This window comes from Cavia porcellus, unplaced genomic scaffold (assembly GCF_034190915.1).
Source record: "Cavia porcellus strain 051 isolate PalLab524CR breed Dunkin Hartley unplaced genomic scaffold, mCavPor4.1 scaffold_32, whole genome shotgun sequence".
NCBI lineage: Eukaryota > Metazoa > Chordata > Mammalia > Rodentia > Caviidae > Cavia > Cavia porcellus.
In genome coordinates, this window is record NW_026947515.1 from 26,966,392 (window position 1) to 26,988,088 (window position 21,697).

The 21,697-nt window shown below is 44.1% G+C and overlaps 1 protein-coding gene and 1 non-coding gene across 8 annotated transcripts in view; one reads left to right on the top strand and one right to left on the bottom strand.

Annotated features, from left to right (window-relative positions):
• Positions 1-21,697, top strand: part of Tnrc6c (trinucleotide repeat containing adaptor 6C) — a 150,302-nt gene that overhangs the window by 111,154 nt on the left and 17,451 nt on the right. For 2 of the 7 annotated variants that reach the window (XM_063242025.1, XM_063242023.1), the window contains 8 exons: positions 2,338-2,504; positions 7,980-8,060; positions 9,043-9,100; positions 10,957-11,099; positions 12,632-12,805; positions 14,700-14,846; positions 17,570-17,689; positions 21,549-21,632. In XM_063242025.1, the coding sequence (XP_063098095.1) occupies positions 2,338-2,504; positions 7,980-8,060; positions 9,043-9,100; positions 10,957-11,099; positions 12,632-12,805; positions 14,700-14,846; positions 17,570-17,689; positions 21,549-21,632 (974 nt within the window). The remainder of the gene's footprint in view (positions 1-2,337; positions 2,505-7,979; positions 8,061-9,042; positions 9,101-10,956; positions 11,100-12,631; positions 12,806-14,699; positions 14,847-17,569; positions 17,690-21,548; positions 21,633-21,697) is intronic. The other 5 variants (XM_063242024.1, XM_063242026.1, XM_063242027.1 and 2 more) reach the window with 5 other exon arrangements.
• On the bottom strand, positions 2,048-2,180 carry LOC111755454 (small nucleolar RNA SNORA13). The gene has a single exon (XR_002790013.1). It is a non-coding gene; the product is annotated as a small nucleolar RNA SNORA13 (small nucleolar RNA).

The following is a 21,697-nucleotide window of genomic DNA, read 5'->3' on the forward strand; positions in this document are numbered from 1 at the left end:
TGTTTAAGGCTGACTAAAGTTAGTCGTTCACATGCTGCCAAAGCAGCAGCGTTTTCTTGACTGTCACTAAATATCCTAGATCTTAAAGTGAAACTTCGTTGATTTCATTATTTTGCTGAGTGGCCGGTATGTTCTATATACCCTTCTCTTCTGCTGAAAGTATTTATTCCATTCTTACTGCTTTTTGTTACAAAATTAAAGGATAAGGGACTTTTTTGGGTGTTTAGATTCACATTCCACTTTGAGGCAGTATATTCTGTTTTCATGTTCTGTCTTCGAGGTCAATTCATTTGCCTATCTTTTAAATACCACATTTTCACATCGTCTTACAGACCTCAGCTAACTACTGTCACCTATCCTTTGACTTTTTATAGTTCTTCCAAGAGGTAAGAATTCAAGGTAAGCCAAGTGTGGTGGCACATTCCTGTGATCCCAGTACTCATGAGGCTGAGGCAGGAGGATCGTTGCAAGTTTGAGACTAGCCCAAGTAGTCTACAAAGTGAGCCCAAGGCCAGTCTGAACTGCATAGCAAGACCCTGTCTCAAAAAAGACAAAAAAATAAAATAAAACAAAAATTTGAAGTAGCTTTGACATCTTTGTATTTTGCCAAGGGAGGAAGAAGGTAGAAATTCAGTAGCCAATTTCCTCTGCCTAGGTATCTGTTGTAGTCAGGGGCTACAGGCAGAACAATTGTATACAGAACACATAATTTATAGTAGTATTTTGTACTAGTCACCCAAGAGTCAAATATAAGTGCAGGAAAACTGTCTACACACAAAGACGTAGAGAATCCAGCCAACGGCCTGGATCCCATGGCAACATTCTGCTTGAGTTCAGCTGAAAACCTACAGCCCTTGACAGTACCTCCCACGAGGCCAACTGGAGGTCTGGAGCCCACAACAATGACTCATGCAAGTCTGCTTCACAGATCTGCACTGGAAAGGCCCAAAGATCAGCAGTGGAAGCTGGAAAGTCTGTGCCAGTGGGGTGAAGGAGCTGTGCCGGTAGGCTGAGGGTTCTGCACTAGAGCCAGGAAGCGATGCTCAATAAGGACCAGGGTTCCCATGAAAAGTACCACAACCATCCTCAGTGACACCCAGATCCCGAGCTCCTCTGATGATGATAACAGCCAGTGTGACAACCTTCTTGTGGACATTAAACAGCACACATCTTCCCTTCTGGAGCCAGGAATCGATGAGCAGAGTAAGGGCCAGAGCTCCCCCAGAGTGAACCGCAGCCCCTCACCACAAGGTCCTGGGCTCCTCTGGTGATGCCAGCTGTGTTCCTAACAGGGGAGCCAGCGGCTCCAAACAGCAACGCTTTGAACCCACTATGCTGCTCTTCCTCTCCAGGTCTCCCTTTTATGCTGGCGACAGTCCTCAAGTGGGCCATCTACACTCAGCACCATGTGGATTCAGTTCAGCTGGTGTTTAAGTGACCACCAGTTTTTAATCCACCACAGCCTTTCTATCCTGTAGTTGTAGATGTCTCTGGGGAACTTGTAAGAAATGCAGGTGGCTGGGCCTACCCTAGACCTGCTGCACATCCCGAGATCCCCACCAGCTCCCACCTGGGGATAAATGGGAGAAGCACTAGCCCATGTGGTAGTGCTCACAGGTTTAGATCAGGTTGTGACTAAGAACTGCATAAAAGATGGTGACATTTCTCAAGAACCCACTTTTGAGAGGCTTTTTCATTTCATTTCATTCTTGGCACACAAGAATTATTTTTAGAATGCCTAGGTTTTGCCAGGCATAGTGGCACATGTCTGTAATTCCAGTACTTGGGAGGCTGAGACAGGAGGATCGCCAAGAGATGGAGGCCAGCATGGGCTACATAGTGAGTTCAAGGCCAGCCTAAACTGCATAGTGAGACCCTAACTCTCCAAAAAAAAAGGAATGCCTAGGTTTCAGATTGATCTTTAGATCTGGCTAAGAAATTTGAAATAGCAATAAACATACGGAGTGTGAAGAAAAAAAATGTACACATATACTTTGTATATGTCTAGTAGAAGAAATTCAATTCTTTTTTTTTTTTTTTTTTCATAAACTGTTACTTGTGTAGCTCCTACACCAAATATACCAAATATAAGGGCAGGAAAAAGCTACAAAGCTTTTATTTATGCCTTTTTTGACACCACATTCACTAGCTTTCAAAAGTGAATGGGCACCACAAAGGCTGGAAATTCAATTTTTATGTCCAGAGAAAGGAAAGTAATGAGGTAAATTATGCCACACCCATTTTTCCCCATGCACCCTACATTGTAAATGTTACAGTGAAGCATTCTGTACTTTAAGGATGGTAAGTTGGCTGAGTTTCTGTTTGCTCTCTTTTTAGCTTCCAAATCTATGCAAGAAGGCTGGGGCAGTGGTGGGGATGAAATGAACCCAGGCACCAGCCAGTGGGAGGATGAAGAGGGGGACATGTGGAATAATGCTGCTTCCCAAGAAAGCACCACCTCCTGCAGTTCCTGGGGCAGTGCCCCCAAAAAAGGACTTCAGAAGGTAGGCATGGCACTCCTGAAGGAGGGAACTTGAGAGCCAGTGGCTCAAAGGTGTGTCTCCAGCACAGGTGGAAAGCTACACAGGATTTCTAGGATGCAGCTTGGACCTCTAGAAGTTCCTGGAAGAAATACGTAGACATGGTGGTGCACATGTATAACCCCAGCACTCAGGAGGCTGAGGCAAGAGAATCGTTGTGAGTTCGAGACCAGCCTGAGCTACAAAGTGAGCTTAAGGCCAGCCTGAACTGCATAGCGAGACCCTGTCTAAAAAAGACCCCCCCCCCCCAAAAAAAAAGATCCCTGTAAGAGTTTACAAGGTCAAAACTGTTTCTGTGGTGCTAAGATTTTGTCTTTTTCAGAAAGTTCATTCCCTGGAATAGAGTGTTAACTTAGCCAGTTTTGCACCACTATAATAAATAACCTCAGATAAGTCTACTTACAAAGGGGAAAGCCTTATTTAGCTCCCAATTTTAGAGATTTGGTCCCTGACTCATGGATCTTTACTCCTTTGGGAAAACCATATGCAAAACTGTTCATCCTCTGGCCAGGAAGTAAAAGAAAAAGGAAAGGCTGGGGTCTCATTACCCCGTGACTCAGTCCCCAGAATATCCACTCTGCCTTTCAGCATGTTCATGACGGGCTAAGACCCACAGTTCATGTAGCTTGCTGCCAGGCACCTCCAGCAGAATCCAGGCCCTCCTGCTAGCTTGGCCCAAGCCGCGCATGCACAGCAGCCATACTGCACCACAGGGGGTCTTTGATTACAGTTGTGTGAAGAAAGGTGTTGATTAGCAGTGCAGATGTCATCACATTCTAGTTCCTTAAGGAAAGTGTTAAAATGGTGTAAAGAATTACAGTACGGTTAAATTATGATGATACAGCAATTGAAAACACATATACACCAGCAATGGGGTACTTGTAAGACTTCCATATTAAAATTTAGAAAATTAATTATCAATAAACTATTCATGAATATAAGCAAGTTTATTATAATAAAATGTTGATTACTGTAATTTTAGTTGGTTTGAAAAGTATTAATATTTATATTTGAACAGTAATTCAAATTCAAGCAGCCAAATCTAGGTCCATTTATAGACTTTTTTTTTTTTTTTTTTTTTTGTCTTTTTCATTTTTATCAGTACCAGGGATCGAACTCACGACTGCCTGCTTGCAAGGCAGGCGCTTATGCCGCTGAGCTAAATCCCCAGCCCCAAGACTTTTTATTAACTTTATGCCAGATGTTCATAGAGACATGCAAAAAGGCAAAACGGTATCTTTCTTCTCAAAAATGTACTTTAGTAAATGTTTATTTCTTTTAAATATTATTTATGTTAGCATGTAATGAATTGATTCTTAGAGTATAGTGGGGTCCTGAGACCAAAAAGTTCAACAATTACTAAGACAGCCACTAAGTACTATTGAAATAAACATGCAGCCATCTGAAAGAAATTGAGATCCACAGCCCACTGTATCCCAGCATCAATTCTAAGTGCATCACAAATTTAAATATGAAAAATAAAAACATGGAAGACATTAGGTGTGATGGTACATGCCTATAATCCCATTTACACAACAGAAGCTAAGGTAGAAGATTACTTAGAGATGGAGACCAACCTGAACTATACAGGGGTATTGTGTCTAAATAAATAAATAAAATAATTATGGAAACAATTTACAGTGAGAAGGATCATTCTAGCTGTGAGTGAAATGTAAAAGTTATAAAAGAGTTTAGATTGAAACCATAAACATAGAAACCATATATGAAAGAAAATACCCTAATAAAAATCAAAGAACACTAAGCACTCAGGAGGCTGAGGCAGGAGAATCACTGTAAGTTTGAGGCCAGCCTGGGCTACATATTGAGTTCAGGGGCAGCTGGAACTATACAGTGAGACCCTGTCTCAAAAAATAAAAACCTGAAATCAAAGGACAAATAGCCAACTGGGGGGCGGGGGGTGGGGGGGACTTGTAACCCACATCGTAGAGAAAGGACTGGTCTCTCTGACACACAGAAGAGGCCTGGAGACAGGTTTTTAAGACATTACCCAGTAACCCAATAGAAAATGAACAAAGACAGTGAATAGCAGATGACCCATAGAAAGGAAGTCATTAGCTCTTAGCAAATGAAATAGTCACCCTGATTGTAAAGAGGACTCGAGCGGACATAAGCCAGCTCTCCAGGAGGCTGTGATGTAGGAAGCTTCCAAGTCTGAGCCCAGCCTAGGCCACTTAATAGCTTGGCAAGACAGTCTCAGAGTAAAAGCATCTGGGGCTGTAGCTCAGTGAGAAGGCTCTGGTTCCGTTCCCACTGCCACAGGAAGAAGAGGAAGAAGAGAGAAAGACATTTAAACTGTATTGAGCGATGCCACTTTTTGTCTCGTAAATCAGCAGAAATCCAGAAGTTTTTTTTTGTTTTTTTTTTTTTTTTAATTTAAGAGGAAAAAGAGAAAAACACAAAACAAACCAAAGCGGTGTAAGGGTACCCGTAATACAGAACTACAAAAAACAAAACAAAACAAAACAAAAAAAAAACATAACAGTAAGAAATCACCTGTTAGTAGATTACATATTATCATCTTGAAAATAGTTCCTCAAATCACAGTATCAAAGAATACAAGGTGGACATTCAAACAGGGAGACTGCAAACAGCTGTGTTCAATGATCCAAAAACATTGATATAGTCAGCTATTTAACACCCCTAAACACACTTGCTGTTATATCCGTTAGAGCTCTTTTTCTTTTTTTTTTTTTTTTCCCTCTCTTTTTTACAACAAAATTTACACATTTTGGATTTTATTACTCCTTAGTTCTTATTACTTTTGGGGGGGGGGAGAGAATAAAGTCAAATATGGCAAAACAAAGCTGTCAGTCAATACCAAGGATAGACATAGCACATGGTGTAGAACAGAGTACAAATTTATCAACAATGGTTATCAACATTGTCCCTTGTTTCCTTAAAAAGAATTGTCTATCTCATTAGATATTATAAAGTTGGACAAAACAGTAGAGAACAAGACCAATAAAACTTAGGCATTGTAAACATTACAGGACTTCCAAAGAAGACAATAGTCAAACCAGAATGGGTATCTTAGTGAATCTTATTGTCTTCAAAGTAGTTGCCTATGTCTTCAAACTTGATACTATCATATAGAATGGAACAGAGTCTAATCAGTCAAAACAAGATCGTGGGAGTACTACAGGACTTCAAAACAAGTTAATAGGAAATCAAAAAGAGTTACTATTTATATATCCTAATTTTTTGAATTTTTTCTTTAATTAAGACAAACATAAGAAATGACTAAATAATTTTTTTTAAAACAATAAGGGGGAGATTGAGATAAAACAGGACATAACAATATAACAATAGAGGTCACAGCATGACTGTTTCAACAACCTAGTACTTCACCACCATATAACCCGACTTAATAGTAGTTACCATAGTGTCTTTTTCCTTGAAATATTTGAGAAATCCAGAAGTTTGATGAGCACACTCCGGGGGCTAGAGGTGCAACTCAGTAGCCCCAAATTCAGTCCCCAGCACAAAAAATAAAATAGCAAACACATTGTGCTCTGTGAAAGCAGTAATCTTCCATGCTGGCAGGAGTGTAGATTAACATAATCCAAAAGGAGGCTGTGTGTGGCGCTCTCCGTCAAACCAGCCTCGGCGTCAGCACAACAAGGGTTCCACTCAATTTGTGACAGTATCTGTGCAGGGATAAAATGAAAGCAAAGGCGCGCTGGTCAGATGGCTGGATGGAGTATGTCAGCTGTATCCTATAGGAGTCTTTTTTTTTTTTTTTTTTTTTGCGGTACTAGGGATCAAACTCATGACCTCATGCTTGCCAGGCAGGCACTTACGCCACTGAGCTAAATCCCCAGCCCTTAGGAGTCTATTTTTAAAAGAAGATTGTATGTTGACACAAAAAGATCAACAAAATAGCTGCTGTGATGACACATATCTGAAACCTCAGCACTCTGAAGGCTGAGGCCCAAGTTTAAGGCCAGCTTGGGATATGGAGCCAGCTAATATCTCAAAAAAAAAATCAACACAATACATTTTAAGTAAAAAGACAGGGAACAGAAATGTGTGACACACCACCAACTTTAGGTACAAGTAAGTTTCTGTGGACTAGTTCTGAGTTCTCTGGACGGAAGATTAAACTCTGCTGGGGGGATTCCTCTTAGAACAGGAACTGAGCACATAGCATGGCATGGAAAGCAAAGCCTTTTTTTGCATTTTGTCCTTTTGAACCATGTGAGTATATTGCTGCTTGAAAAAGAAAAGGCCAGTCATGGAGGGGCACACCTGTAATTCCAGCACTCAGGAGGCCAAGGCAGGGAGGATCATTGCAAGTTCAAGACTTGGGCTACAGAGTAAGCTCAAGACCAGTCTGAACTACAAAGCGAGACTGTCTCAAAAAGATTTTTAAAAATAATTAGAAAACAATTCAATAAATAGTAAGTAGTAACTAAAATCAGACTTTCTGTTCATGAGGACAAAAGGTTACAGGTTCAAAAGTCCTTTACAGTTGGATTGGCAAGTGGATTGGCAACTGATCACAGTGGGACAAGAAATACCAAATTGGCAAATTGAAATAATACAATTTTGGCTAATCTAGCTCTGGCAGCACTTGGACAATTAAAATAACCCCAAGCCATCTACTACCTTGGGGTCAGAAAGCCCCCACTAGGTAGTATGTATTTCACTATCTAGTTAACAGGCGCTTAATCTCTAAGAGCAGGATGGGGCATTTGGGGAGGAGTAGTAAGTGTGTACATATTTCGTTCAAGACGGCATCTTGCTGTGTTGCCCAGGCTGGTCTCAAACTCCTGGGCCCATGTGGTGCTCCTGCCTCAGCCTGGGAGCTGTGTGTGTGCATGTGCACAAGGCGTTGGTGTCTGGAGAGCCTCCGTTGTAGAACTGGAAGGTGGGCCAGCTTGCTCCCCTGACTCTCATGGCACCCTCTGCCTTTCCCTCCAACATCCTGCCTACTCCTGTCCTCTCACATGAGTGCTCTAAACAGGGAACAGGTTATGAAATTAATAGATTTGTTTTTCCTTAGAAGGAACCCCCTGCATTTTGTCATTGTTTAGAATGAAGCTTATAAAAGGGGAGGGGCATCATTTTTATTAGACTTTAGATAGCACCAAGTTCCAAGGAATGGTTCTTATGATTATCTGATAATAGAAATAGTATATATTTGTGTTGACCCAAATTTGTCCTCTGGGAAAAAGAAATGATTGCCCTGCTTTATAAGTCTGTACGTTACACACATCAACCAACATGTGCACTTCACCACCGTTTCCTGTAGTGTTAGCCACAAGACACTGCCAGGAACGTGTGGAGCCAGCTTGGGTCAACACTAACGCGGAAGCTGTGTGACTTTCAAACACCATGCGTTTCAGCAGCCTCTCATTCCAGAAGAGAACTAAAAGGTAACATGTGGCCTTATCTTCTGCCTGGGCTTTCTTCTAGGGCATGAAGACACCTGGCAAGCAGGACGAGGCCTGGATCATGAGCCGGCTGATCAAACAACTCACGGACATGGGCTTCCCGGTGACTGCCATCGTCTTACTGCTCTCCACATTTCCCTAAGCAGCAGCCCCAATTGTTCCCTATCAGTGTTTGGTGTTTATGACAAGGCAGAAAGACTTTTTGAGGAATGAAGTAATTGAACTAAATAATTAGCTTTTAAGTCCCCTTTGGCCTAAGAAGTTAGGCTGAAGGTTACTGCTTTGAAGCAATCAAAGTTCATTCAGTTTCTATCAAGAAAGGCATGAGAACCTTATGCTAGAATAAAACTGTGTGTGGTTTTTAGTTTCCATGATTTTATTGCATTAATTTATGCAGTAGACCCACACACAAAAACTTGGTATAAAGGACTAAAGCATCACATGCCAAAAAAGTGTGTCCTAACCGAGACTAGTTATGCAGGAAAAAGTTTGGAGCTTGAAGTAGTCCCCAGAACACCCTGTGTCGTGGTCCTCAGCTGGATGACAGGACTCCTGAGACTAAAGGATGGCAGCCACATCACCATGGAGTCCTTTCAGGTGTCTACTTTCCAAGTTCAGGCTCACCTGAGGGTTTGTCTTCCAATCACAGTGGGTATCCCTGAAAAGAGGGATCCAGCATGGCCTCATGTACCTCACACTATGTGCTGTCTGCACCGGGGTGACACCTGCAGGAGCCAGGCAACAGGGCCATCCACAGCTCCCGAGTTACTGGCACATGAAGATTAATCTGCCCCAATCAGATGATTCCCACAGGAACTTCCTTGTTCTTTTTCTATTTCTTGAGGGAAAGTTCGTATGATAGAGCCTAGCACTGTGACTCTGCCAGTGACTTTGACACTGTCGCTGGCAGGTCAGTCACTAAATTATAAGGATTTGCCACTTAAAGGACATTACCTCTAACCTCTACAGTGGCAAAAAGCATTTCCAATTCCAAAACTTAGTAACATTGGCCAAGTCAGTAGTGGTCAGCCTGTTTACTGTTGGCCAGTATGCCCCACTAATGAGGACCCTGTTTTGCCCCACAGAGAGAGCCAGCTGAAGAGGCCTTGAAGAGCAACAACATGAACCTGGACCAGGCCATGAGTAAGTGGTAGGGCACACGGGGAGCACTCGCGTACCTGAGGCTCGGCCAACTTCAGCTTTTCCGACGTGTCTTATAGTCTTGGATTAATGGTGGGATTGGCACTGGGAAGGCAAAAGCAGGCCACAGGGAAGGGCCAGGCAGCTATAGGACCGGGACTGACCACGTAGCCAGTTTCAGGCAGGTAGAGCTCTGAGACCAATGCTGTGTTTGAAGCATATTTTCTTCATTTTTCCAGTACTCCAACAGAAGGTGGGCTGTGTCCACCTGCTTTGAGGGGAGGTCATAATGACGGAGACTGTGCTAGGACCTCCCATTAGACCTCTGTGCGTCCTGATGGCACTGCTCAGGCCCTACCTCTCAGAGCAGTACAGGGGTCATGGAGGCACACTGTGCAGCTGAACTCTGGCTGGGAGGTGGCCTTTGCTATTGGAGTAAGCAACCTCATAGTGGAGCTGCTTTAAATTTAAAAATTATTGTTTTGAATATTCATAAAATACAGTTCATTCTCAATATTCTTGGTAGTTATGTCCTAGGAAGCCATTGCAAACACTGAATTCCTTCCACTAGAGAAACACAAGGGAACGTTCCTCAGCACACGCTTTTACCAACTGGTCTTTTGTAGCCTTGTTTCATTTGTTTCAGGATACCTTATTTAATATATATTCTCACAGATAAATTACATGTCCTATTTCTGTGTAATAAGACATGAGCCAGCAAAGTTAGGCCTCTTCCTGGGCTGATGATGTGACATAAACGTGGTTGCTTTAGACTTACAATGGTGCTCCTGCTTCACTGTTATAGATTCCTTGTCCCTGGAATCCACAAATCTAGTTGTCTTGCAGCTCTTGCATAGCTTGTCCACAGGGCTGTTAGTGTCATGTTAGCACTTCTTGAGTGATTTCCTCTTCCTCCTGCTAGATGAACTCTGGTTCTTTGACACTGAGCTCCCAGCCCACAGTGCTGAAGGAATAGGACACATTTTCCCTGAAGGGCACAGCTCACCATTCCTGTACTTCGGAACACTAGCCAGTCTGCAGCCCTGTAAGAGGGACCATTTTAAACACCAAAGGCACCCACAAAACCCACAGGAATATGAAAAATACAGTACAGAGGGGCCACCAAGAAGACACTTGGCCATTTGAGATCCAAAACAAGAAAGCAGAGCATCACTGTGTTGGACCTGACCTGGACATGGGAATGTCAGGCGACTCAAATCGGCAGTGTGCACATTTCTAGAAACAGCCGCATAAGTGCTGTGATATTTATTAATCTTTGAATTTCAGATACATTGCACCGAGCAGGCACATTTTCAGGCATAGATGCCATGAATTGGAGCTAGCCAGTATAATCACATGGGAGCCCACGGCATGCGCTTCAGACACCAGCGTGAGCTGAAGCAGTATTCTTAGACGATAAAGTAGTATGAAGATTAAGTGACCTGAACAGGTGCTTCTGGTAGCTGGATTGGAAGGCCCTTGAGGACAGAATCAGTGTCTGTTTCTGCTCAGTGTGTGGGGTGTCACAGTCAGAAGAGTCACAGGAGACGAGCTGCCCAAGGTAGGTCGTCAGGAAACCCTGAGACGTGACGGGTAGAGGGAGGAAGCAAATGCATAGGGATCTGGGAGCCAGGCAGGGTTCATCCCGGGACCAGTGGACAGGAACAGGGGCAGCAGAGGGCAGCGGCAGGCAGGGCACGTCTCGGGCGTGAGGGCCAGGCGAGTGTGTAGTGTGCTGTGGTCACACCTCCGCCTGTTCCAAGGGGAAGGCCGGCTCCCTCGCTGAAGCGGCACCAGGGCTGTCCTGTGCAACACAGGTGACCGTGCTGGACTTTTGTGTTGCTTTCACTGTGCCCCAGGCGCTCTGCTGGAAAAGAAGGTGGACATGGACAGGCGTGGACTGGGAGTGACCGACTATAACGGAATGGTCACCAAACCCCTCGGCTGCCGCCCACCAGTCTCCAAAGAGTCTTCCCTGGACCGCCCAGCCTTTCTTGACAAGGTATAGATTGGGGCTGTTCTTTTGTTTGTTTTTTAATAAGAGCTGTTTTCACTTTAATTGTGCCTGGTGGAAGTCAGGTTAAAAACATGCTGGCCTGCTGTATTTAAGTATTTTACCTATTGTTTACAGATAGGTTAAAGAGGTAATGTATTTTACATATGCGAGATAAAAAATTCTGGAATTGAAAACCAATTTCTATTTTTGTGTTACCTTGGCTTTTATCTGCTTCAATTTGTCCAGTAGACAAGGGTCATCAAATTTCTGTTTTACTATCTGATTTTAAAGTCACATATCTTCCATTTAGAAATACAGCGCATGTTTCACCTCAGAAAAAGGGAACTAGTGGGTCACAGGCACCTGTGTGTGGCTGGCCTTTCTCACCATAGTGCCTGTGAGAAGCTCCCTGCACCCTTGAGGCCAGACAGAGCTCAGTCCGACTGTTGGAATGTCCCCTCTCCAGGCCAGTGTGGTTACAAAGGAATATAAACATCACAGTCAGTTCAGTCAGAATGTTGAGCCCTGAGAAATAAAATCGAAGCAAAAAATAAAATAAAAATAAAAACCAAGTTAAAAAAAAATAAGGAACAGAAAGGCTGCAATATGAGCCTTTCTAGCACCCCCCAGGAGAACATTCTCTCTGTTCCTGGAAACTACCCCACACGTTCTACTTCAGACAGCTGGGCTCTGTGTAATCCCAAGTACCGTTGAGATGAAGCAGGAGGTGGAGCATAGTTCGAGGCCAGCCTGGCAACTCAGCGAGAGCCTGTCAACGTAAACGAGAAGGGGCCACCAGGGATGTGGCTAGTGGGAGAGTGTCCTTGGGCTCCCAGTACCCAAAAAGAAAATGGAAACAAAGCTGGTGTATGGAGATTCCAGGAGCAGTGCCTACAAATTGTTCCTCATCTAAAATTCCAAATTAACTGGACATTCTATATGTCCTTTGCTAAGTCTGGGAGCCCCAAGTGTGGGACCCTGCCTATTTCCTTGCCTTTAAAATGTGGAGTAAGACCACAAGCTGGTTCTACTACTAGATGAGATAAATATGCAAAGGCCTTGGCACATAGAGTGACCTCAATAAATCTTGAAAACAAAATTGAATTTTCTGTTTCATAACTGCCATCTTGTTAAACGCTGTGAAGTTGCTGAGTGTATAGATCAAAAGCAAGTAAATAATCAGAGTTGGGCCTCAAGTGTACCTCAGCGTCTTGATAGTAAGCCTCACACAGCAGCTGTGATTCGAGGAGGCTTGTAAGGGGTCACTAAGTAACACTTGGGTCACATGTGTGTGCCCTTCTACTCTGCCGAGTAGGGGCAGCAGTGGCTGAGAGCACTGAAAGCTAATAAATATGCTGAAGTATTTTTTCAATGAAAACAGTATCTTAATCCTATTTCTCTTTTTCTTTTTCCCCTCTTCCCTTTACCCCTGTTCTCCATTCCCTTTTTTGATCTGTTAATTCTTTATCCATCCACCCCCTCTGTACTCCCTTGGGAAACTGTTTGCTGCTTTGTCTGCTGATGGGCACTGCACACAGCTCACCCTTTCTTTTTCCAATCAGGATGGCGGCCTCATGGAAGAGCCCACGACTTCACCGTTTTTGCCTTCCCCAAGCCTGAAGCTCCCCCTTTCCAACAGTGCACTCCCCAATCAGGCCCTGGGTGGGATTGCCTCAGGGCTGGGCATGCAAAACTTGAACTCTTCTAGACAGGTAAGCCCATTGGGACAGAGCAGGTTGCCGTCTATGTTCACTAGTTTCTTAGAAACTGCTGGACTGGCAGGCACAGGGTTGTGAGTTCAAAAAAAAAAAAAACTGTGTTGGAGACACTGTCTTATTTTATTTTTAAAATAAAATAACAGAGCTGGGCCTGGTGGCACATGCCTGTAATCCCAGCACTCGGGAGGCTGAGGCAGGAGGATCACAGCAAGTTGGGAGACCAGCCTGAGCTACAAAATGAGCTCAAGGCCAGCCTGAACTGCATGGCAAGACCCTGTCTCAAAAAGACATAAATAAAATAAAACAACAGAATACGTAAGGGTAGTTGAAGGATAAAATTTGTAAATGAAGTTTCCTCTGAGTGAGTTACTGGTGTCAGGAATTGAAAAATAGGACCAGGTGTGGCATACACCTGTCACCCCAGCACTCTGGGAAGCTGAGACCAGAACTCAAACTGAGAAAGTTTAAGCCCAGGCGAGGCAAATTAGCAACTAAACAAGACCATATCTTAAAATTTTTTAAAAATGAAGGAGTGGGGATGTGGCTCAGTGGCACAGCACCTGCCTAGCAAGTGCAACGCTGAGTTTGAGTCCTGGTACCAAAAGTTAGTCAAGTAATTAAAGTAAAAGAACCAAGGTACTTGGCTCAGCGTGAAGGTCCTAAGTTCAAGCCCCATTAGTCACCCAAAAAAGAACAGTTCTTGAATTTGACCGCATGCTAGGCAATGCTCCAAAGTTAGTTTAGTTTTACACTGCACTGAAGTGTGTTTGAGCTCCTCATGGCACCCTGGTACTAACTCTCTGCCGGTTGAAATGCTAGCATGATGCTGAGCAGTCTTTGACTGAGAGAAACACACGTTCCCCCTGTCCCCAGAGCAGATGCGGCTTCTCAGGGAGGGTCTCCGAGAGTCCCACTGGCCCTGTGGGACAGATAGATTGTCTGTGTGAGACGCAACTGCCTCCCTGCCTTGCTGTGAGTCCTCTGCAGCACGGTCCCCAGACACCGTGCTTCCTGAGTGCAGAGCAGCCTGCTCACTGCCCCTCTCAGGGAGGCGCACATGCCTTTGCCCTTGTCTTCCAGGAGGGGCTGCTTTGGGAGACAGAATAGTACCTCTGTGCTTGCGGTCCCATGGAATTACTAGCGGGCCTTGTCTACCAGCAGCAGCTCCCAGCTGGCTTTGGGCCCTATCCTGGCACTCTTGCCATTGCTGGCCTAGTGGAGAGTGGTGGGTAGCCTGCATTTCCTGTGTTCAGACACCCTGTAGGGACACAGGCTCTTCTGAGAGAATTCAAGGGCTATTTGTAGGTAGCATATGGCACAGTGCATCCAAAATGTATTTACTGTATTCACCACAAGGTTAAATTCACTTCCTGGATTTGCCAGTTGGTTCATTTCCACTGTTGCTTGAAAAGTAGCTACGTTTCTTGTTTGAAAATGTTGCTTTTGCTGGGCAGTACGGTACTGACCTGTATTCCCAGATATTGGAGAGGTTGAGGCATAAGGATCACAAGTTCAAGCCCAGTTTACACAACAAAGTAAGACCATGTCTCAAAAAGCAAAAGAATTAAAATGTCATTCTTCTCCAAGTTAATGATAATTTATGCCATATGGTCTTACTCTTTATTTTATTACAGCTTTCAGGAAATGTCTGTCACCTAAACCCCCATGCTATTGCCTGAAACACTGTTGTGGTTTCTTTAAGTTGATAGCCTTGTCTGGGGACATTTTAAAGCATACTCCTGCGATTTAAAAAATGGCATTATTCTCTGGCATCTGTAGCCAGTGTGGCCCACACCCATCCTGAACGTGCCAAAGCAGAGGCAGGCTTGCATGGTGGTCAGGAAATGCATCCCCCGTGCCCCTGACCCTCCGTTCTGTCTCCCCACAGATCCCGAGTGGCAGTCTGGGTGTGTTTGGCAATAGCGGAGCAGCACAAGCCAGGACCATGCAGCAGCCGCCACAGCCACCAGTGCAGCCTCTTAACTCCTCCCAGCCCAGCCTCCGAGCTCAAGTGCCTCAGTTTCTATCCCCTCAGGTCAGACCAGTGCCCCAGACAGAGGCGCAGGCAGGCGTGGGCACAGGCACGTGGTGGGGACTTGTGCTACCTCCAAGGCTGTGTTTCACAGTGACAGCTGAATTAATCCTTATCAAGAGGAGGCTTTCCATTTGTCACCTACAAAGTCACCTTAACCCGTCGAGTAGTAAACACTCTCTCCTGCCCCAAGATGTCCTCAGTCTGCTTCCTGGCAGGCTCAGCCACCCAAGCCCAACAGAGGCACCTGCGCTGGGCCTAGCTTGGGAAAGCTGTTCAGTGACCCTGACAGAGGTCCCAGGTTACCAGGGGAGCAAGGGAAAGGGTGGGCAGCACTGCTGTGAGGGGCATTAAGGAGAGTACCATGAGCGAGGTGCGCTCCTGGGGCCACACTTGAGTCCAGATGAGGACGTAGGGATTGTGGGTGTGGAGCTTCATCTACCACTGGATCACTTTGCCTGGAGAGATTCTTGTGGGAAAAAGTCAGTGGAACTAAAAAAAAGATTCTGTTTTATATAGCTCTAAGACCTGCTGCCCAATTTCCATACTAATGTTAGGATTTATGCTGAGTTTTTAATTGTAGTATAAGAACACTCAATAATGAATTACTATATATTGACAACCTCTTTGATAACTCAGCTGTACACAGTGTTTAATTCTGGGGCAAAGAAAGACTGATAGCCCTGCTTGGGAAGAAAAAGTATTTTGAAGTCTCCATCGCCTTCAACCATTCTTCTGGCAGAGGAAAAACTACTTTCTTCCCTAAGTGACCTCTGTTACCGAGAAGATATTTTGAGATTTCTAAGGGGCCTTATTTTTAGTTGTTTAGAAGAGAATATGCTAAGCAGTGGTGATGACCCTATCCCTCAAGTGTTATTTGTTCATCTCGTAAAGCAGAAGATGATGTGACTAGTTTCCCTAGACTAAAATCTCTCTATTCAGTGTTGGTGGTGTGTATTAAACAAGTGGGGTTGCAGTGTGGACACTCGTCTCTAAGGGGATTGCCATCACTGCATCCATATAAAACTTAAATTCCAGCTTAGTTTGTTGGAATACAGTTTCTGTCCCTTTGAGCTGTGTGACAGAAGACCTTGGGCTGGGTAATTTATAAACAGCCTGACTGCTTCTAGTTCCAGGGGCTGGACAGTCCGAGGTCAGTCCCAGATCAGGGCAGCGGCCTGATTCCTCATGGAGAGTGACTTCTGTGCATGCTCGTGTAGCCAAAGAGGGGAGCAGGCTCCCTCAAGCCTCTTTGCTAAGGGCACCTAACCACCTCCTAAAGGTCCCATCTCTTCATGCTGTGAATTGAGGGTTGTGTTTTAACATAGGAATTTGGGAGACAAACATTGAGAGCATGGCACGTAGGAAGACTATATTGGCACAGTGAAAGAACAGGGGGCATCATGGAATTCGCTGGTAGTAGTTATCACTCCCTAAAGGTTTGGATCCACGTTGGATTACTGAGTTGAGAAGTACAGTTAAGTGCATTAGTTAGGACAGAGTAAGGTACTCTAACAGACAGGCCGCAGAAGACGTAGCTTAGCCAACATCACACGCTGCCCTCCTGTGACAGGGAGGCAGGGCCGCTCCCAGCCAATGGGCAGCTCTGCCACAGTTGATTCTTGACCACAGGAGAAACGATAAAGGCAGATGGCCCCTTTGTGTGATGGCCAGAGACTTCACAGGCCACTCCCAGTTGTCCCCCAGTGCCAGAGCCACAGGAACAGAAGGCCACAGCTGGTAGACTGTGCAAACTGGCATGTCCAAATTATCAGTCCTCTCTGTGCCATCTCACAGTGTTCTCCTCATCTTCATGTTACCTCAACCATTACAGTTAAATTAAATACAATTAAATTTAAATGGACTTATCTTTAAATGTATTTTTAAATAAAATTTTGTGGGCTGGGCATGGCGGCACACTCCTATAATCCCAGTGTTCAAAAAACTGAGACAGGAAGATCATTGCAAGTTCAAGACCAGCTTGGGCTACCAAAGGAGCTCAAGACTAGCCTGAACTGCACAGCACACCCTATCTCAAAACAAAAACAAAAACAAAAAAAAAAAAACAGGTAAAAACACTCGGCTATGTTCCCCCTAAAGTCATCTTGCATACCTGCATTGCGAAGGTGTGTCTGACATTTGAGACCCTGAAACAGCATGGCCAGGCCCTGGTTGGCTCAGAGTAGTGAATTCCAATTGAAGAGACTGTCCTGAGTAGGCAGCACGTAGACAGCAGTGACACCCACTGAGACTGACCTCTGCTCTTGCCAGGGGAGGAGGGCCTGCTGAGCCTCCTGGCCCCGTCAGCTGCTGCAGGAACAGGTCTGTGGACCTGTGTGAGGCTCAGTGCCCTCCCGCTCCGTGAGGTGCCAGCCAGTGCCAGTGGTCCTCTCCACTTAGGCCTCACAGTTTCGCTTTGGCAGAACAATATCTCAGGCACTGATAGGAAAAACCCCAACCATGGACAGGACAGCTAATGTGTGACCAAGTATTGGGAAGAAGAAATATCCTCAGAGACTTTCCTTCCTTCCTTCCTTCCTTCCTTCCTTCCTTCGTTCTTCACATGTCAGCTACTAATGCTGAGCTGTCTGCAGGTGCTCTGATAGCCATAAGGCTCCCAGGTGAGACAGATACAGCTGTTAGTCACTGTGAGTCAGGAAAACACTGTGTGACAGTAAACATTTTAATGAGGACACGATGACTGATAGTATGTTTGACTTTAACAGGTTCAAGCACAGCTTTTGCAGTTTGCAGCAAAAAACATTGGTCTCAACCCTGCACTATTAACCTCGCCAATTAACCCTCAGCATATGACGATGTTGAACCAGCTCTATCAGCTGCAGCTGGTGAGTGGAAAGGCTGCCCGGGTTAGGAGCGGAGCGCTGACACACGGTTACCACAGCTGTTTCTCACCTCTGGGTGTGCCACTGAAACTGTCGTAGTAAATTAAGTTTTTGGTTTTGGGGGTTTTTTTGTTTGTTTTGTTTTGCTTTGCTTTGCTTTGCTTAAGGGTGTTTTTACTGAGCTTAGTAAACTTTTCAGCTCCTCTGTGATCAGAGGTTCTCATAATTAGGACTGTGTTTTCCTTTTAGGTCTCAGACAAATTCTCACCTGACCAAAGAACATAAAATGTCATATGAGTGACTTTTCCCAGTTCTCTAAAAGATAGTACACAAGGGGCTGGGGATTTAGCTCAGCGGCATAAGCGCCTGCCTTGCAAGCAGGCAGTCGTGAGTTCAATCCCCGGTACCGGTAAAAAGGAAAAAGACCAAAAAAAAAAAAAAAAAAAAAAAAAAGATAGTACACAAAAATCACCTTCTAGACAGGTCAAATGAAGTTACTGCCTTACCTGTAGTGGGTGCTTCAGACCATTAGAGTTTAATTCTCACACAGATCTCTGGTCAAGAATGGGTGACATAGATGAGTAATTCTTAAAAGCTTTATAGTTTAACGTTATTGAACTTTTAATTTTCAAAATCACACTGCTTTTACCATAAAATGTCATATGATTATATTCTTTGACACATACTGAATTTTTTATTTTTTAAGATAGAATCCACTAATATAGCCCAGGCTGGCCTCAAACTCACAGTGATCCTCCTGCTCAGCTTCCCAAATGCTGGGAGTACAGGCTTGTGCCACCACAGTGACCTGAACTTATATACACTAAAGGGATAAAATTATTTTTTTGAGGGGACCAGGAATTTAGCTCAGTAGCATAAGTACCTGCCTGGCAAGTGCTAGGTTGTGAGTTTGACCCCCCAATAACCCCCCCCCAAAATTATTTTTTTGAGAGAGAGACTGACTCACTATGAAATATAGGCTGGCCTTGAGTCTGCATTGTAGCGCAAGCTGGCTTCAAACTCACAGCCATTCTCCTGTCACAGCCTCCTAAGATTACACCCATCAGTCACCACACTAAATTTACTTTATTCCTTTGGGAGTATGCACTTGATGGGGCTGGGGATTTAGCTCAATGGCCCAAGCGCTTGCCTGGTAAGTGTGAGATCATGAGTTTGATCCCTGACCACAAAAAAAAAAAAAAAAAAAAAAAAAAAAATTATGTACTTGATTTACTTTAAAGTCCTATGCAGCATGCTTGCTGCCTAGAAAAATGACCAAGAATCATGAAGGACACAGAAATAGAGAGAGGGTGGTGATAGTGTGCTCCATTAAACAGAATCATTGATACAGAACCTTGGCTTCTAAGAGGTCCTCGGGCCCACCGTTACACTGTTTCAGGCATTCCTTTGTCAAGGTGGAATGTCTCATTTTCTCAGTAAGTTGCAAGGGAGTGGTAGGGGACTGCCAAAGGCAGAGTCCTAGAAACAGTGTCCTCGCTTTGCTGAACAGCACAGGGCCTTGTGATACAGATGGCGGGCAGGCAGGGTGTGGCCTCAGGGGCTTTTAGGATCCAGGAGGGAATCAGTGCTGGCAGTTCTGCATTCAGGGGACACCGCAGGCAGGGGCGCAGCAGAGGAGGAGATAGGCCTTGTGGGAGCAGGCGACCCGCGGGGCACAGAGGCAGAGCCCGCCTCACCTTCCTGCAGGCACAGCCCAGTCCAGTCCTGCTGTTACCTGAGAGGTGTTACCTGAGAGGCCCTGTGGTGTGGAAGATACCAAGAAAATGTTGGCTTAATGTTTTCTGTTCATTTTTTTCCCAAAAATGTAAGGAAACAAAGTTCAGTGCTTCCTAATGTTTAAGACTTAGACCCCTATCAAACGGCTATGAGAAATCTCATCCCTAATCACTTGCAGTTGTTTCTATTCATGTACTGATTAACTCAGTCTTGATATGCCTTGAGAAATGTTGGTTTAAACTTCTGAACTGGCAACAGTTTTAACAATAATCAGATTGTTATCATATTGAAGTTTTGGATGTTGGAGGCCTCCTGAGGGTGCAATTTCCCCTCTTCTCTAAGTTTTAGAAAACCAGTGAATTCATCTGAATTAGATCAACCCTCCTAAGCCACAGATTGGGTATCAAAATGAATGCCACTCTACACATACTTAGGCATGAAATTGGAGCTGAGAACACCCACCATGTGTGGGCTTAACCCACACAAAGAAGATACCATAGATGTTTTCTCTGGACGAGAAACAAAAGTCAGTTTAAGAGACTGACAGACCTACTCTGGCTCTGTTGAGACATCTCTTTCACAGTTCTGAAATCTGACCCCAAAGTTAAGTTGAGAATTAAAAACTCAATCTTCTTGTCACAATTATTGTTAAATAAGGTCTTATACTCCACTGAAATCTGCCCCAGTGCTAATATGCATATTTGTGTGATTTTCCATTAAAGTAAATTTTTGCCTCTGTGGTACTGTTTTGTTTGTTAATAAAGTACACTGCTACCCTTAAAAAAAAAAAAAAAAAAAAAAAAAAAAAAGACTTAGACCCCTAAAGAGTCACTACCATCTATATAATCAGTGAGGCACTTCAAATAGTTAATCTGTCTGTAAGTTCCCTTGCCAAATGTCCCCAGAAATTCATGTGGGAAAAACATCTGTCCACCAGACATTTCAAAATAATCATAAGAGCAAACATTTTATATCACAGTACAGAAGAATATCATGGTCATGTCAGCCGCATTGATGGTGACCCAAGAGTCCACAGATCCTTGGCTCAGCCTCTCTTCCTGCTTTACTTCCTTGTGACGCTGGATGACATAATCACATGACCTCCCAGTCCTTTGAAGCTGTTTAATATGTGCTATTCCACAGTTAGGACACTTACTGCACTATTTACTTGTACTTTCTGCAGTATTCTGCTACATTTTCTGGCCTTTTCCACACTGAATGAAGAGGAATTATCTTGGACCACATGTAAAATGTGTTAATATAGTTAATGCATATAAATAACAAACTTTCCCCTTTTTTTGGTGCCAGAGATCAAACTCACGACCTCACATTTGCAAAACAGACACTTACACTGCTAAGCTAAATCCCCAGCAAAATTTCCTTTTTGAAAGGGAGATTTGTTCTTTTTGTTTTTTGTTTTTGAGGCAGCATCTCACTACACGGCCCATGGTGGCCTTGAACTAACAGTGATCCTACTGATTCAACCTTCCAAGTTCAGACTTCAGTATATTTTATTATAGTTAAAAAAAAAAAAAAAAAAAAGAGGGGCTAGGGATTTATCTCAGTGGCATAAGCGCCTGCCTTGCAAGCACATGGTCATGAGTTCAATTCCCTGGTACCAATTTAAAAAAAAAAAAGAGCTAGTACCTCCAAGACCACAGGTTAAACATACCTAGCTAGATGATTATAAAAATAAACCTTTTCTGCCAGGCCTGGTGGTACATTCCTGTAATCCCAGCACTCAATAGGCTGAGGCAAGAGGATTGCTTCGAGTTCGAGGCCAGCCTAGTCTACATAGTAAAACCTTATCTCAATTTAAAAAAAAAGAAACAAAAAAAAAAAAAAAAACTTTTTCATTGCCTTATATCAGAAAGTTGGAATCATTTGTTGATTACTTATGTATAATTCTATAGCATTTAGCCAGGCATGGTGGGGCACACCTGTAATCCCAGCATTTGGGAGGCTGAGACAAAAGGATCACAAGTTTAATTCCCACCTGGGCTACCTAGATGCTGTCTCTCAAAAGAGAGGGCTACAGACATAGCTCAGTGGTAGAGCTCCTCTGGGTTCAGTCCCCAGTGCCACACACACAAACAAAACTTCAGGCTTGTTTTCTTCTCCACAGGCATACCAACGTTTACAGATCCAGCAGCAGATGTTACAGGCCCAGCGGAATGTTTCCGGACCCACGAGGCAGCAGGAGCAGCAAGTGGGTATTGCCCAGACTGTTTTTCGATGTTAGCTGTAATTTTCCTGGATTGAAGAGATGCTAAC